This window comes from Solanum dulcamara, chromosome 6 (genome assembly GCF_947179165.1).
Source record: "Solanum dulcamara chromosome 6, daSolDulc1.2, whole genome shotgun sequence".
NCBI classification, from domain to species: Eukaryota; Viridiplantae; Streptophyta; class Magnoliopsida; order Solanales; family Solanaceae; genus Solanum; species Solanum dulcamara.
The window spans coordinates 3,708,539-3,725,018 of record NC_077242.1 but is presented as its reverse complement, the minus strand read 5'-3'; the positions used below and the strand labels follow the sequence as shown (position 1 = coordinate 3,725,018).

Here is a 16,480-nt window from a genome sequence, read left to right as displayed (position 1 = left end):
TAAAAAGTTATGGATATTTTAAGGCATAAAAGTCAAGCTGGGTAGCGATTTTGGGCCCAACCCGATTCCAAGTCGGGTTAGGCTCATTTTCCCTAACATTTAAAGGATAAGTTCAGCCTTATATCTTCATTTTCAGACCATAAATTTCCAGAATATTTTAGAGGGTGAGAGAGAGAACTCCTAGGCTAAGAAAAACCATTGCGACCCAAATTCGAGTTCTGAATTCTAAAGCTCATGAAGAGAAAGGTGTTGCACGTTGTGTTGCCTTCAGTTTGAGCTACAAATCATCTAAGAATGAGTGTGTTGTCATGGTTTTTGCACACCTAAGGTAAGATTTCTTTTTCTTGTAACACGCTTGTTTAGAGATTTAACGGATTAAAATGGAGGAAGTAGCGTTGTAAACTTGTTTGTTGCTTTGTTGGGACTTATGGATTATGGGTTGTTTTGGTTGGATTAAATGGATGAAATTAGCTATGTTATGATGTAGAATGATTTTTGATATTGTTGTTGATGTTGTTGATAAGTTGTTATCGAAATTGGGGGAATAAACTTTGTTTTGCAAACCTATTTTTGAATGGAACTGTTGTTAGTAATATTATTATAACTCTTTGTGTAAAGCTTCGTTTTGAGTGATTCAAGATATTTTGGAAAGCTATTTCATAGTTTCATAACTTTTATTTAGGCTCTAAAACCCAGTTTTTCTTTTATCTACTCGAAAAAGGGTGATGAAGTATAGGGGAGGTGCTGTCCATATTTTATTTTGAAAACCTACATGGACTGTTGTTGGTATTTTGGACATATCTTTTTGTATAGAATTGATGTAGGGGTGATTCAATATTTTATGCGATCCTAAGACATATGTATATAACTTTCATTGAGGCCACAAAGCCTATTTCCCCTATTTACCCCTTCAAAACTGAGCAACAATACAAGACAGTAAGCTGTCCAAAATTCCCATTTTGATAGTTTAGGCTGATTTTTATTGATTTCATGTTGAGTTTCGATATGCTGAGACTTTTAAACTTAAGTAGATATTTGAGTTTGTGTTTAATGTGTATATGCTCTTATACAAGCTAATAGGAACTATTTGACGAAGTGAATTTTGGTTGGTGTATGACGTAGATGAATTGAACTCATCGAGTTGTGGCAGAACTTATTATGTGCTAAAACACCAAGGTTTGTGTATAAACTTGAACTTGAAATATTTTGTTTTCTGAAATTTGAAGTATTTTCATGGGTTGTTTCCTTACTCCTTGTCTTGTATTATGGTTTAACTATTATCTCAAATATTGCAAAACTTTTTCTAAACTGTCCACTTGTACGAATTGCTTGATCATTTTGCATTCTTATTGGGACTTTGTCCTTCTTGTTATGGTGACTTATCCTCGATATTGGCATGCCTCTCGATTTGGATCTTGTCCATATTGACTTTGGATTTATATTTCATCTTGACGATGGATTTTCGTCTATTTTCTAGTAGGAGTGGAAACCACTTTCAACATGGTTCTTGATTCTCTTGATATTGGGTGATGACCCTTCTTGATATGGGCTTCGGTCCTTCTTGATTTACAGGATTCGGTCCATCTTGGTACTGATTGTTCTTAGTATGAAGACATGACGTACATATTAGGCGAAATTAATTATTTGACAACTCTTTCGAATTGAATTGTAATCTTTCTTGATACTTGAGCCTTCAAATATTAATATTGATATTTTGAAACTCTTCAAGATTTGTATTCGATACTTTGATATACTTGTTCACTTGGGCTTACTTTTACCTTATTGAGCCACTCGCTATGAACAAGGGAATTGAAGAATTTAATGGGTCAAACCCAAAGTTTATACACCACTAAGCTTTTTGCTTAGCGATAGTTGTTTTTTATCGTAGGTAATGTGTGGGACGAGATATGAAGATGGCCGTTTGGAGTAGACCTTTTGGAGCTCTTGTGAATATCACATCTGCATATGTATCTAGTTTTGTAAATATTTTGGGGACTTGTACAGGATACATGTGGTACTCATGTATAAAATTTTGAAGGCTTGTGAAAACAAAACCATATGCTTGTAACTTGAATTGGGTGACTAGTTTTGCTATTTTTGGAGTGTGCTTTTAACTCAAGTCATTCTATTTACTTGGTTTATACTTTGACTTGTCATTATATACAAAGAAAGATAATAATTTGGTGATAATTACTAGTTTGAGTTTAGTGTATTTTATGGACCCACAATTGTGTTGAATTGGAAATAGAGTTTCAAAACAAGTTTTCTAAATGTGTTGACTATTTGAGATTATAAAAAAAACTATCTTTTGCTTCGTAAGTGGCATCCTCCCAAAGGGGATGCTACATACTTGGCCTCGTACAATCTCGTAAGAGTAACCCATATTTCTTCACCGTCCGTTTTTTAGCCATTCTAAACAACACTTGATCAGCTAGTGTCAAGTGTAGATAGCAACTGCGTTGCTGTCTATGTCATTCCACTTGCTGTCATCAGTAAAGTATGTGGGCCTGCCTTCAATTGCAACTAAGCAATTGTCTTTTCTCAATATCGCTCTTATTTTTTCAATTTCCACAATAAAAAAATAGTCCTATTGAATTTCTAAACATCTAACTTTGTTGTACTCGACATTGTTATTTACTTCACACCATTCTAAATTATTTCTAAATATTTTTGCAAACAATCGTGACAAAATATACCGTCACCAAATTTTACTACTCAAAAATTTACTATTCATAGATAGTACCTTCGCATAAAACAGACAAAATAACCGAGGTCTCTGATACCACTATTAGGGGGAGGAAGTACCACAACTAAAATTTGATATGATAATAAATAATGAAAATAAATTGGACACGAGAATTTTACGTGAAAATCTCTCAAACAGATAGAGGGGAAAAACCACGGGGTAGAAGGACTTTATTATGATAATATGGGAGTACACTGCTCTCAAATACAAAGAAAAAACAACAATAAACACTTCTCTCTTGTAAAATGAATAACTCACTAAAGAGGACATTCAAGACTACAATATTTATCTTGGTGTATAACTTTTTGTGTTCTTATAACTCTCTGTGTGTTTTTACTCTTTTGAATTGTATTTTTGTGGGATGATCTAAATGAGGCAAGAGGTCCTCTATTTATAGAAAATTGGAATTGCGTAAAATACGCGTTTTCGTGTAAAATACATGTTTTCTTGTCAAAAATTGCTAAAGAAGGCAATAATTTTTGAAATGCATAAAATACACGTTTCTTCTTGGACGGTGCATGTGTACCTTTCTTTTTGACTTTCTTGCGCTCTTCAAATAACAGTAGAAGTGGGCATTCAATATTTGATTTGATAATTTAAAGTTCACTTTCGATAATGGATAATTATTAAAAAAAAATAAAAATAATATATATATATATATATATATATATATATATATATATATATATATATATATATATATATATATATATTAAATATTAAACTTTCAAATTATGGTTAGATATTATAAATCAAACTTTAGTGTAATAAATTCTGATTCGATTCAATAATTTATATTCACTCCTAATGACATATGTTGTTTATTTACAGTAAAATTCGTTTGTCACTAATTTTTATTTTCTTTATAGTGGACAATTTTTTTAATATTTGGCTAGTTTTTCTGTGATAGAAAAAATTTTATAACTCTATAAATAGAGTTGCATTCCTTCGGACTTAGTAACATATTCCACAATGTATTTCTAAAATTTTTAAGAGTTTTCTTTGTGGGGGAATTCGTGAGACACAAGTGTTACATTATCACTTATGTGAGCCTCTTTTTATAATTCTGAGAGAATTTGTGAGGTTATTTCTCTCGATATTTCATACGATCCTGGTCTTAATTCGTGAGACACAAGTGTTACATTATCATTTATGTGAACCTCCTTTTATAATTCTGAGTGAATTTGTGAGATTATTTCTCTCAATATTTCATACGATCCTGATTTTTTATATAGTAAATTGCTCATCAATCTGCTCTTGTGAATTAGGTTGATTGACCGAACCATGTTAAATGCTATTATTTTTTTTGTACATTTCTCTTTTTATCTTCTTATTTATGATCTTCCTGCTTAGAGATAACATATTCTAGTTTTATGCTTCCATCATCAATTAGCTTAATTGTTTGACTGACACGCAAATAAAATTGTATAAAAAGGTACTTAAATTATAGATTAATTAGATGATCTTATGTCAAGTATCTACTAGGCCAAAATATGAGCTCAGATTCAGTTGAACAATTCATGATAATCCTGGTTCAAAAGATCTAAAAATATATGAAATGAAAAGTTTCAAAGTAAGCGCTAGTGATTTGTTTAAGGATTATGAAAAGTCAAAAAATTACATATTCTATGGGCTATGAAGTAGATTAATTCAAATGATTATTATTCCTTTTTTTCCTGGATATTGTACGATTCAGAGAAAAAAAGATACATATTCTATTTATAGGCTTCCATCACCAATTAGCTTAATTTCTTGGCTGACACATGTCGAATTAGAAAGAAAGGTACTTAAACTGTACTAGATTAATAAACTAATATTTTTGATTAAATACATAGATTAATAAACTAATGTCATGTCAAACATTTGCCATGTCAAATATGAGCTCGGATTTAGGAACTAAAAGAAATTGAAAAGAGAAGTTTCAAGAAAGAGCTAATGATTTGGTTTATTACAACTTTACATAAGAAAATTCACTCAACTAATATATTTTGTACATATTCAATAAATATTTTAACAAAAATACAAAATATATTCTTCAAATTCTAAGGTCGGAGTTTTTGGAATCTACTTTATCATGTATTTTTGATTATGCCTATAAAAAGAGATACATATTTTCTTAAAGAGACATTTCAAATATCCTACAAAGTTTTAAATATTCACAATGATATCAAGACATTAAATATCGTCTTTTTTTTAAAAAAATAAATAATATTGCTTGACGTTTTTTGCGATCAAATATATCATGAATTTTAAAGGCACTAAACATATATGAAATGTAAGAGCCGGTCATGATTTAATTTAAGGCAGAAATATGTAAAATTGTCCCTCCTAGGAAGATTATTCCAGAATAACTTCAACAAGGTCTTTTGCAGCGACTTTGCCGCCACTAGGTATAGCTGTTGTGGCATTCCTTAAAGTAGCCACAAAATCTTCTGTTTGATATTAATTATAATTTTGTATATAAATCCTTTTTTTTCTTAACAGATGTAATGAAGTAATTAATCTATGTTTGGTCCTTTATTATTAATAAATAAGTGCTTAAAGTAATTCCACACATCTAAACATATATTTTTAATAAGGTGAAAATTGTTTACACACCCCTCAATGTAAGTAGATAATTCTTAGAAATTTGTTATAAAATATACCTTTATTTTTATTAATTATTTTTGTATTACCTTCGTTGAAATATATATATTAAAAGTTATTATTACCTATTATTTTTACTATAAATAAATATTGGAAATCTGATTATTAACAAATTAGTTTAAATAAGTACTAAGAAACTCTTTGCACACTACAAAAGGCTTCTTCTTTTTTTTTTTTTTGGCGTGGTTATGATTTTGTGGTAACTTAGTCAACACAAATGTGTATATTTAGTGGCAACACAAGAAATCGTCACAAATAACATTTAGTTAATTATGAAAGTACTTGCCACAACTCTAATGTGGCCACTAAACACATACACTGACGACTTTGTGGGAGTAACATTAAATCAAGATTACGTTAACTTTAGTTCATGAGATGATTATAATTAGGGTCTTCCTTAATTTAGTCTTAACATCTTGTTAGGGTGACACGCAAAACGAATTGGAAGGAGAGGTACTAAAATTTATAGATCAATAAGATGATGTTAAGTCAAGGGAAATAAAAATATATGAAATGAAAAGTTCCAAAGTAAGCGTTGGTGATTTAATTAGAATTATATATGAAGAGCCAAAAAATATTACAACTTGAGTACATAAAAAAAATATTTCTATATTTAGGCTATGAAGTGGAAAAAATAATATCGTAATTGGTTGGTGGCTTCCTATAAATAGCCATTAATTAAAATAATTGTTAAGCAAGTACATTTACTTAGCTATTTCTGAAATTTTCTCCGTTTATTATGTACTTACTCATTTTTGGGATACTACTCGGCGTTCTTATGATACTGATTTCGGTCATTTCGTACAAAATATATCGCCTCATACGCGATAAGGATAAAGGAGGAGGCGATGTGGAAATAGATAGGCGGGACTGTGGATTAAGACGCAGGATAGCGGTTCTTTTGGGCGGCGCCGGAGCAGCTACCGTTGCTAGTGATGCAGTGGCAGCGAATGGCACCGGCACTACTACAAATGTTGTTACGTACCATGGTTGTTGAGGTGGTGGCGGTGATGGTAGCGGCGGTTGCGGTGGTGGTGGCGGTTGTGGAGGTGGTTGTGGGTAATTTGAATTGATTTGTAATTTGAAAAGACCACCCGATTGTAAATTGTTTGTTTTGATTTTCTACTGTCTCAACTCTCATATCCTCTTCCTCCTTTTTTTGTTCTTCCTTGTGAGTTGGGGAGTGAAAATGGCTTTTGCTAATCACATTTTTGACGCGATATATCATAAAGTCTCACTAGTGAAATTAGCTAGTAAATTTTTAATTATATGGTTGAAGAATAGTTATCTTTGAATTTTACCTCGAGTAGAAAGTGTTGGAAGATGAACACCTGAAAAACTTCAAAAATGCTTAAATCATATCTGCATTTTTACTCATATTTGTTGTGGTGTTCTTAAATTTATGTCCTTAATAAAAAAAAGGTTACAAATTATAAACTAATTTTATACTTTTATTATAGCATAATATTTCATAAGTTATGTTCAGACTTAATCAGTTTCAAAAAAACTTATGTGCACTAAACATAGGTTTAATTACTAAAATCACAAAAACGTGCAATTTTATGTCTCTTAACTATTGGAGTAGGTCAAAAATGGTTCCTTAATAATGTATTTATCGAATTTAGTCCTTTAACTATTCAAAAACTTATCAGGTTTGGTCCCTTAACTATACATTTACCGGTTTTAGTCTCTTAACTGTATATTAACTGGTTTAGTTTTTTAAATATTCGGAAACTTATCAGGTTTGGTCTTTGTCAATTTTTTTTTATACAAATAACTTAGGTTTATATTAACGGAGCTTATGTCTTCCTAAAATTAAATCTTTAATCCATTTTTTCAATTGTTTCTCTCCCCTTACTTCTTTTTCGTTAAATTACTCTTACGAAAAAAATAATCTTCAAAATAAATTTAATAAAGAAAAAAGATATAATTAACTCCTAATTTTAATTAATGGAAGGATAAAATGAATCATATTATTGGTTGTAATAACTTGAGTATGCTATGATATTTTCTCCAATCAAGATGATTAAACGAGTCAGTTTGGATTGGCTTATAAGTTGTTTTCAGCTTTTTTGAGTATTTGACTGATAAACTTAAAGTCATTTTGTGCTTAAAATATAAGCTCAAAAAAATAATTGAGTTTGTTTGGCTTAATTTATCTAAAACAGCTTATGAAGTATTTTATATAAGTTAAGTCAAACAGACTCTTAATTATATCTACTAATTAACCAACGTGATAAGTGCAATTTAACATGCCATTTAAGACTACTGTCTATCTAGCAATTTACAGGTTACTAATTCACTTCTTATTATGAGCAATCACTTTTCATAACTTTGTAATTAATCTAAAAGCAATCTTCCAAATCACTGGCGACGCCTTTGCGACATAATGGACAAATTGAAGCACAAGTTGTGAATAGGTGAAGATTAACATATATGGTAACTACTCTATTGAATCTGGTAAAGTAGGCATGCATTTATGGCCTCTAATCCGAGATGATAACGGAAGTTTTACTATGGCATTTGCTGCTCCTTCGACATGTGCATGCCAACAACAATATGACTGAGGTTACTACTGCTAAGTTTGGGGTGAATTGATGTATAGCTAATAACTACAGACAATTTATCCTAGAACTATACTCCCTGTTTAGTGCTAATATGAGGTATGTGGAGATCGACCATATTCAATGTGAAATGAATGAAGTTAAGTCAAACATATGCCACGCCAAATATATGAGCTCACATTCATCAGTTGAACAATTCATGATACTCCTGGAGTTGAAAAGAATTAAATAAATGAAAAGAAAAATGAGAGTCAAAAAGTATTACAACTTGAGTACATAAAAAATTAATCCTATGGGCTATGAAGAGGGAAAAATAACATCGTAATTGGTCGGTGTCTTGCTATAAATAGCCTCTAATTAAAATAGTTGTTATGCAAGCTATGGACTTAACCATTTTTGCCATCATATTTTGCGTTTTTGTGATGCCCATTTTGATCATTTTGTGCGCCATATGGCGCTACAAACGCCAGAAGGATGAACATAAAGGAGGAGCCGATGTGGAAATGGCGGGTAGTGGGGCCCGCGGATTAAGAGACGGGAATATCATTGGTTTGGCCGAAGCCGGACGAGCTGTTCTCGAAGGTGGTGCAGCCGTAGTTATAGTGGTTTTGTAGGGCGGTGGCGGCAGCGGCGATGGTGGTGGTGACTCTGGCGGTTGTGTGGTGATTAATTTGAATTAATTTAATTTGTAGTCTTTGGAAGGTGTTGGACGATGTACCTGAAAATTGTGACATATAATTAAATGCTTGAATATTTTGTATTGCTCTATAATTTATGTCAATTTATGTTCAACAATGATTTTACTTTCTAAAGAACTTATGTTTTACTATATATAAATTCGAGCTAAAAGACAAAAATTAAAAATCAATCGACAAAAACTAAAGCACAATTCATTTAAACTGCAAAACGTATAATTTTATGTATATATTTAGTTGCGTACTTTACAAACACCTTTTGAACTAGAAAATTATTCTCAAAATCTAGCAGCGGCCTCAAGTCTCAAAAAGACTTTTTGCTGCATTGATACAAAGACTTTATTTTTGCTTCCCGAAAGACTTTATTTTTGCTTCCCGAAGTGTATAGATAAAGTAAAGGGAGAACAAAGATTAGAAGACATTACAGAAAGGAAAATAATTCTTAATTTATTGAAAATAATTAAACAGCGTAGGGAAAAAGAGATCCCATTGATGTCTACAAAGATTATAATTAACTAGTTCAGACTCTACTCTTTATATAATTACATTTAGGATCAATTGCCAATTCATTTTAAACCAAAAAAAATGGTAAACTAAATATCGGTTCATTTTATTAGAAAAGCTTGGGTCAATGGTACGGTCCGGACGGTTGTTTTATGAAATTTATAATATATTATTTTTTGGCTATATTAGTTCTTATAATTGAAACTCGACTTTTCAAAACCGTTTCATTATTTCGGTTTCTCTTCGGTATCGGTAAGATTCGGTTCATTTTTGGTTTTTTATTAAAAAAATATAAAAATTAGAACACACTATTATGTATACTTAAAAAACAAACAAAAAAAAATGCTCTTACGTATACTTGGGATGACTTTGACAAAAAATCTTTAAACATTTTTATTGTTAAAGAGGTGCTGAATCAAGAAAACAAGAATAGAAATTCATCACATTATATTTATGGTAGTGTAAAAAAAATATAAAGCAAAGACAAAATATATAATTTACATCACACGAGCTGAAACAATCAATCAACATGAAACTCAAGAACTGAGTTTACTTAATTTATGTATTCAATAAGAGAAATTTAAACCATAAGAAAGAAAAAATATCTAATAACTTGTAGCTTTTTTATCCAAGATCGTTGGAATACCTTGTAGTTTACTAGTTACTATTCAAGAGTTGAGATGTTAGAACTAATTTAATTTTAATCGGAGTAAAATAAAAAGTTTTAGTATTAGGACTTTGAGTGTTAATTATATTGTCGCTTGTAATCACTTTCATTATCTTGTGTCTAAAGCAAAAAATTTAATAGTATTATTTTTAAATTTGATATATAAAATATATTTTACATATATATTATTCGGTATGTTTCGGTATTTTTTCGATTAATTTTTACAAAATAAAAACCTACCTAATTATTCGGTACGGTTATAAATTTATATGAAAACCATCAATTTTATTAAAAGAAACCTAAAATCGGTTTGGTACAGTTCGGTTCGGTCGGTTAAGTCGATTTTTTGAAATCCATTGACACCCCTAGACTCAAAAGCTTATATAAACATGCTCTCACAGACCTGAAACATATATAAATCATGAATTCTTAAGAGCAGGCTGCCAGGGCCTTCTCAGGAGCTTTCTTTCGAAGTTGACGTGCTTCCTTATTCGCGATAATTTCCTTCCTCCAGTGTTGTCTCCTCGCTAAGCACTCTTTATGTCATTTCAATCTTTCCTCTTATTTAATTTGTTGTTTAGCCTGATCAGATGATGGTGCTCTACTATTTGACCACTGGCGAAGCAGAACGGACTAATACGGGACCAGCAAGTTTTTCGAAAGCGAACTAAATGTCATATGCGAACTACCACGTAAGACAACGACGACAAGGTGAGTTAAACTGTCACTTGTGGAGCTTGTTCTTTCTATTTTTACACTAAAAAAATTACATATTTTTTTTAGAAATTTACTGGGTTGTTGTTGTTGTTTTTAGAAAAAATATTTTCTAAAAATGTTTTGTTCCGTACGGATTACACCCTACTTTGTCTATATTTAGGCTTCTTGCATCAACTAGATTAGTTTTTTATCTGACACGCGTATCGAATTGGAAAGGAAAGCTACTTAAATATATACATTAATAAGATGATGTTAAGTCAAGCATCTGCCAGGCCAAAACATGAGCTCAGGTATCAGTAAAACAATTCATGATACTTCTGATTACAAGGGAACTAAAAATACATAAAATGAAAAGTTCTAAAGTAAGCGCTGGTGATTTGATTTAAGGACAATACATGTAGACCCAAAAAATATTACAACTTGAATACATAAAAATAAAAATCCTATGAGCTATGAGGAGGAAAAAATAATATCGTAATTGGTTGGTGGCTTGCTATAAATAGCCTCTAAAAAAATGTGTCAACCATATTTACTATGGACTTAAAAATTATTCTGCCCATACTCAGCATTTTTCTGTTCCCAATTTTGGTCATTTTGTGAGTCTTATGCCGGAGACGCCAGGTGGCGGAGGCGATTGTAACGGTTGTTGCAGTTGTAGCCGATGTGGAGATTAATTTGAATTGATTTATAGTTTTGAAACGCAAACCAGATGTGAATTAGTGTACATTATTGGAGTAAAATCTTATAATTTTTGACAAATATTTTACCAATCCACTCGATCCTCAATATGTGGCTCATACCCAAATACTTGATTACCTTTTACAGATAAGCCATACAACACCTCCACGTTCTGCAAGGTGATCACTGTCTCACCCATCCTATAGTAAAATGTATGAGTCTCAGCACGTCATCTCTCAATTAATGCAGTGATTAAACTACAGTCAACAACAAGTCGATAAAATCTATAAACACATTATAATTCAGATAATCTAATCACTTTTAAGATTTGTGGATGGAGTATTCTTTTACGAGGTCCCAAAATTTTCCATCACACTTCCTCGAATTCTAAATCATATTATCATTTTTTCTCATATATTATGTGACCTATGAATGTGTTGTTCAGTCATTACAAACGGCTCAAGTTGACCGGGATCCAATTAATATGCATTATTATTGGTCATAAAAAGGTACCTATATAGTATATGCAAGTGAATATTTTCATAATAATGAACAAAGCAACTCAAAATACATAGTATTGCACTATCAACTGGCCGATCGCATGTGAAAAAACTCATAAGTACAATTTATCAAGATGATCCGGCCTAGGAAGGTTTTACGTACAATATATTGACAACAAGTATTATTGTCCAAGTTTAAAATAATATTGCACCCTTCCCTGAAAAAAAAATACTAATTTCAAAGCTTTTCAATTGATTTTTGTAAGCAAAATCGCCAACATGAATACAAAGTTTTGAAGATTGTATATACAATATCTTGACAGCAAGCATCATTGTCTGCATTTAAAATAGTATTGCACCCTTCCCCGAAAAAATACTAATTTCAAAGCTTTTCGACTGACTTTTGTAAGCAAAATTGCCAACAATACAAAGTTTTGAAGGTTATACATATAATATCTTGACATCAAATATCATTGTCCGAGTTTAAAATAGTATTGCACCCTTTTCCGAAAAAATACTAATTTCAAAACTTTTCGATGGACTTTTGTAAGCAAAATTGCCAACAATACAAAGTTTTGAAGGTTGTACATACAATATCTTGACAACAAATATTATTGTCCGAGTTTAAAATAGTATTGCATCCTTCCTGGAAAAAAAATATTAATATTAAAGCTTTTTGACTGACTTTTGTCAGCAAAATCGCCAACAATACAAAGTTTTGCACCTATAATTTGTGGGATTTCATGAATCTGCATATTTTTTGGCAACAGTTGTTGCATGGAATAGGAACAAAGCGGCAGGAATTTTGCTAGATGTGAATCGAAACTTTAGATTGCCAAAGAGATTTTTCAATTTGGATTAAATCGTTACATATACATGTTAACACGCAATCCTAGCTAACAAATTTAAAGGAAACAACATCGTTCTCTTAAATGAAGGGTGCTATTAGACGTGGGCATAAATTACGAACTTATGTATAATGTGTTACTCTCAATAACATATTTATATTCAATGTCGTTGATCATCTGTCATTGTCCATTAAATTTTTAAATAAAATAATACCTAATAAATTACTATCAAATTGTTTTAATGAATATAAAATAATATATTATTGTCAAAGATATATGTTTATTCTACTAAAAAGAGTTTTCAATGACTTTCCAAGCCTAGTTATTAATTCATGTCGCCGATCTAGAGCCCGTTTGGATGGGCTTAAAAAAAGTAACTTTTATGTATGAAGTGCTTTTAGAACTTTGAAGTGCTGAAAGTTATTTTTATAAATAAGCAGTTGAGTGTTTGGATAAAAGTGTTTATGATGTGAATTTTAGGGTTAAAAGAATAAAAAAAGGTAGTTTGGGAATTTAGTTATAATATAAGGGATATAAAAGTAATTTTCATGGTCAAAGAAAATGACTTTAAGCACTTTGGAAAAAAAAGTTAGGAATTCTAACTTTTTATTTTTGACTGACTTTAAGAACTTTATGGCTTAAAGTCAGCATTAGACAAACACGTTCAAAAGTTAAAAGGGGGCTTTAAGTTGGTTTTGACAAACTTAAAGCCAATCCAAACGGGCTCCTAATGAATCTTTTAAAGTGCCTAACAACTTCCCTCTAATTCGGGTCCACAATTTGAAATGGAGTTGTTAATTGAACCAGGCGACCCATTTGTTCCGACCCGACCCGATAGAGCTTCTAAATTCAGAAACGGAGAGTGTTCGTCTCACTTCCGGGTGAAAATGGCGGCATCATTCAGATGGATACTACAGCTACACAAGGATGTACCAAAAGCAGCAAGATTTTACTCAGATGGTTTGGATTTCTCCATTAACGTCTGTACTCATAGATGGGCTGAGCTCCAATCTGGGCCCCTCAAACTTGCTCTCATGCATTCATCAAGGTACTTCTCTCTCCTGCCAAATTTCTTGAATCATCATCTAAACAGTTGATTGTGGATCAAGACGTGTTAAAGTTCACATTTTGGGTTCTGGGGTTTGGTGTTCTTATATTTGAAATTTGTTGGTTTTTTTAGATTTTCAAGATTTTTATTCATTAAATGTGTTTCTTTCCCTTGCCAATTGTCTTGAATACCCATCTAAAATGTTATTGTTCAGAAATATGTGTTGATGTTCTCAACTTGGGTTTTGGTGTTGGGTAGTTTAATGTGTTTATACTTAAAAGTTAGTGGCTTTTAAGAATTTCTGGATCGTTTAGTATTTCTCTCCTTACAAGCAGTTGATTGATGATAAACATGTGATAATGTCTTCAGTTTGGGTTCTGTCGATTTAGTGTTTATATTGAAAGAGTGGTTTTCGAGAATTATAATTGAATTGGAATGGACAGGTCATCGCTAAGAGTTGAAGGCAGCTTTGAGGAGTAGTTCCTATATGCATATTTTGAAGTATATGTCTCGGGAGTCTTTTTCGTATAGTGTAAGAAGAAAATGGTTACTGACTTTGCTTCTCAGTCTGAGGTTATGTACTCTTCAACCAATAGAAGGAACAAATCTTTGTTGTACTGCTATAGTACCTCCTTGGAACATATTTAATAAAAACAAATACCATTTTTATTAAAAGAAAGGGCAAACATCCTGGGACATCCGGAGTATTTCTGTCGGTGGCTGCTGTCCACTGAAGTAACAGGGAAATCCATGTGGAACCTCTAGTAGCTCCTTTCATTTCTCGAATTTCAGCGGTTTATGAGTGTGTTCTCATTGCATTGCTTGAGATCTTTCTCTTGTTAGCTAATAATTTTGTTCCTTTTCTGATCATCGGATAATATACTTTAAGAAAAAAGAATTATTCCTTTAGTTAGAGTAAATTGGATTAGAAAAAGCCTCTTTTTTATTTTACATCATACTGAGTTACCTGTGCTATACTAGTTTTAGATCAAGGTATAACATATGAGTGATTCTGGTGGGACGTTTGTGAGGAGGAATAATAAAATCCATTGTTGGACTAGGCATTGTAGATTTCCGGAGTATCATAGTACCAAATCCAATATTATGCTGATCTTCTATTGAGGAATTACATGTTGTGCAGCTCTGGCAGGATAAAGGTTATAGGCGTTCTAGATAATGATGCAAACCTCACTCAAGCTCCTTTGGAGTATCTGATATTGAGCTGGATACTCGTGGGCTGTCAGACAGAAGATCATATCTTGGATCAGATTCTTAAGCTGTGATGAGTGTTCAGAAAGTCTAGAACCACATCCGTACAAGCTGAAGAGTTAGAACATTCTAGCCCTTCTAGTGCAAGTGTGCAACTATGGTCTATGAACCATCTAGTATATGTACTAAGGCCGGTTCAGTGTGTACAAGGATGATTTGTTGTTTGAAAGAGTTTATACTTGTCAAGATAAGGTCGAGTTATAATAAACCTCAACTCTTACTGCATCACCTTCACAGTCCTGGACATCCATCTGCTTAGTTTAGAGTTCTGTTTTGCTTTTGGATATATGGTAAGCGTAGTTTGATATCCTTTGATTACTCTATTCTGTGGTTTGTATTCCGTTGCAGTTTTAGTCATTGCTCCTTTATCCAATCATCTCTCTTCTAATATGAGAATATGTGTGATGACCCTAGGATCTTTTTCTTTTTTGTTCTTCTGTCATAACTTCATTCAGTAGTCTTCACAAGGTTGTTGCTTCAGGTTTTAGTCTGCGTCTAAAACCGGCACATTAACTATGACAATGTCTGTCTTTGCTTACTGATTAAAATTATTTCATATCAATTGGTCACTTTTTTCTGTTTGTGCTTCTGTTTTTCTTTTGTTTGTTTATTGAAAATCATACAACTGGTTAGCTGCTAACTTCAGTTTTACAGTGACATTGTTGTGCAGAAAGGATACTCATCCCTCCTGTCCTTTACAGTTGATGATATAAACAACTCGGTGACCAAGCTATTGGCTTTAGGTGCTGAGTTGGATGGCCCCATAAAATATGAAATCCATGGAAAGGTAACCAAAATTTCATAAGGTTGCTTTCATAATTGTTGACAGGCAATGGTTTATGCTCGTTATAATTTACATATTGATTCAAAATTTTGTGCTTCATTCAGCATTTATGTTGATGAAAGTGATCTATAACATGGTTCTTGTCTTGTAGGTTGCTGCTTTGAGGTGTGTGGATGGGCATATGTTAGGTCTTTATCAGCCGTCCTAAGGCATCCTCGAAACAACCACTTGAAGGTTAAAGAGATCGCGACTTCTGTAACAAGACAAATTGGTTGCTCTACACAGATTTTGCATTCTTGTATTGTTGAAAGTGAGAAATTAACTGTTGGACGAAATCTAAAGCAGATGTAATTAACTTCTTAATAAATGTATCAATGTCGATAGTATACAAGCTTAGTGATAGAGAAATATATCGCTATAGCGTATAAAATACTTTTGAGTGGTTATTCGTTGGCTTGAACTATGCCAGATGCTATTATAATGCGTCATTTTTGCATATCTTGAGTCTAAAATTCTCTTCATGATTTTCGTTATCAGAATACTCGTCTCGTTGATTCTTCCTCTCGCTATCAATTTGATTAATTCTCAAGGGTAAAGGACAAATCAGTCTCAAGATTATCATGTTGCGTTGTCATCTAAAGAAAATTCAAGAAACTAATTACTTAAAATCAACGAAACCCAAGTTGTACGAAACTTAAATTAATTGAACTCACATGCACACACCGTTTTTCCTGTACAATTGTCACGTAATTCAAAGCCTCCATATTTTTTATAATGAAAAAATTCGTCTAAAAATTCTTCAAAATTTTCGACT

General features: G+C 32.0%; 1 protein-coding gene across 2 annotated transcripts; it reads left to right on the top strand.

Annotated features, from left to right (window-relative positions):
* Positions 1 to 13,302: 13,302 nt before the first annotated feature.
* LOC129892046 (uncharacterized) lies at positions 13,303 to 16,141 on the top strand. 2 transcript variants are annotated; one of them, XM_055967580.1, is made up of 3 exons: positions 13,323 to 13,613; positions 15,537 to 15,669; positions 15,818 to 16,141. In XM_055967580.1, exons 1-3 carry the CDS (start codon positions 13,351 to 13,353, stop codon positions 15,872 to 15,874), a joined length of 453 nt encoding a protein of 150 aa, XP_055823555.1. In that variant the 5' UTR covers positions 13,323 to 13,350; the 3' UTR covers positions 15,875 to 16,141. The 2 variants fall into 2 exon arrangements, with proteins under 2 accessions (XP_055823556.1, XP_055823555.1); XM_055967581.1 differs by lacking the exons at positions 15,537 to 15,669; positions 15,818 to 16,141 and adding an exon at positions 14,755 to 15,526 and having other exon boundaries at positions 13,303 to 13,613.
* The last annotated feature ends 339 nt before the right edge of the window (positions 16,142 to 16,480 follow it).

Excerpts from the sequence above, each read along its gene's own strand:
- LOC129892046 (XM_055967580.1), top strand. The coding sequence starts at position 13,351 with ATGGAGTTGTTAATTGAACCAGGCGACCCATTTGTTCCGACCCGACCC. Across the intron at positions 13,614-15,536 it reads GCTCTCATGCATTCATCAAG|TGACATTGTTGTGCAGAAAG; the intron begins GTACTTCTCTCT and ends TCAGTTTTACAG. Across the intron at positions 15,670-15,817 it reads AATATGAAATCCATGGAAAG|GTTGCTGCTTTGAGGTGTGT; the intron begins GTAACCAAAATT and ends CTTGTCTTGTAG.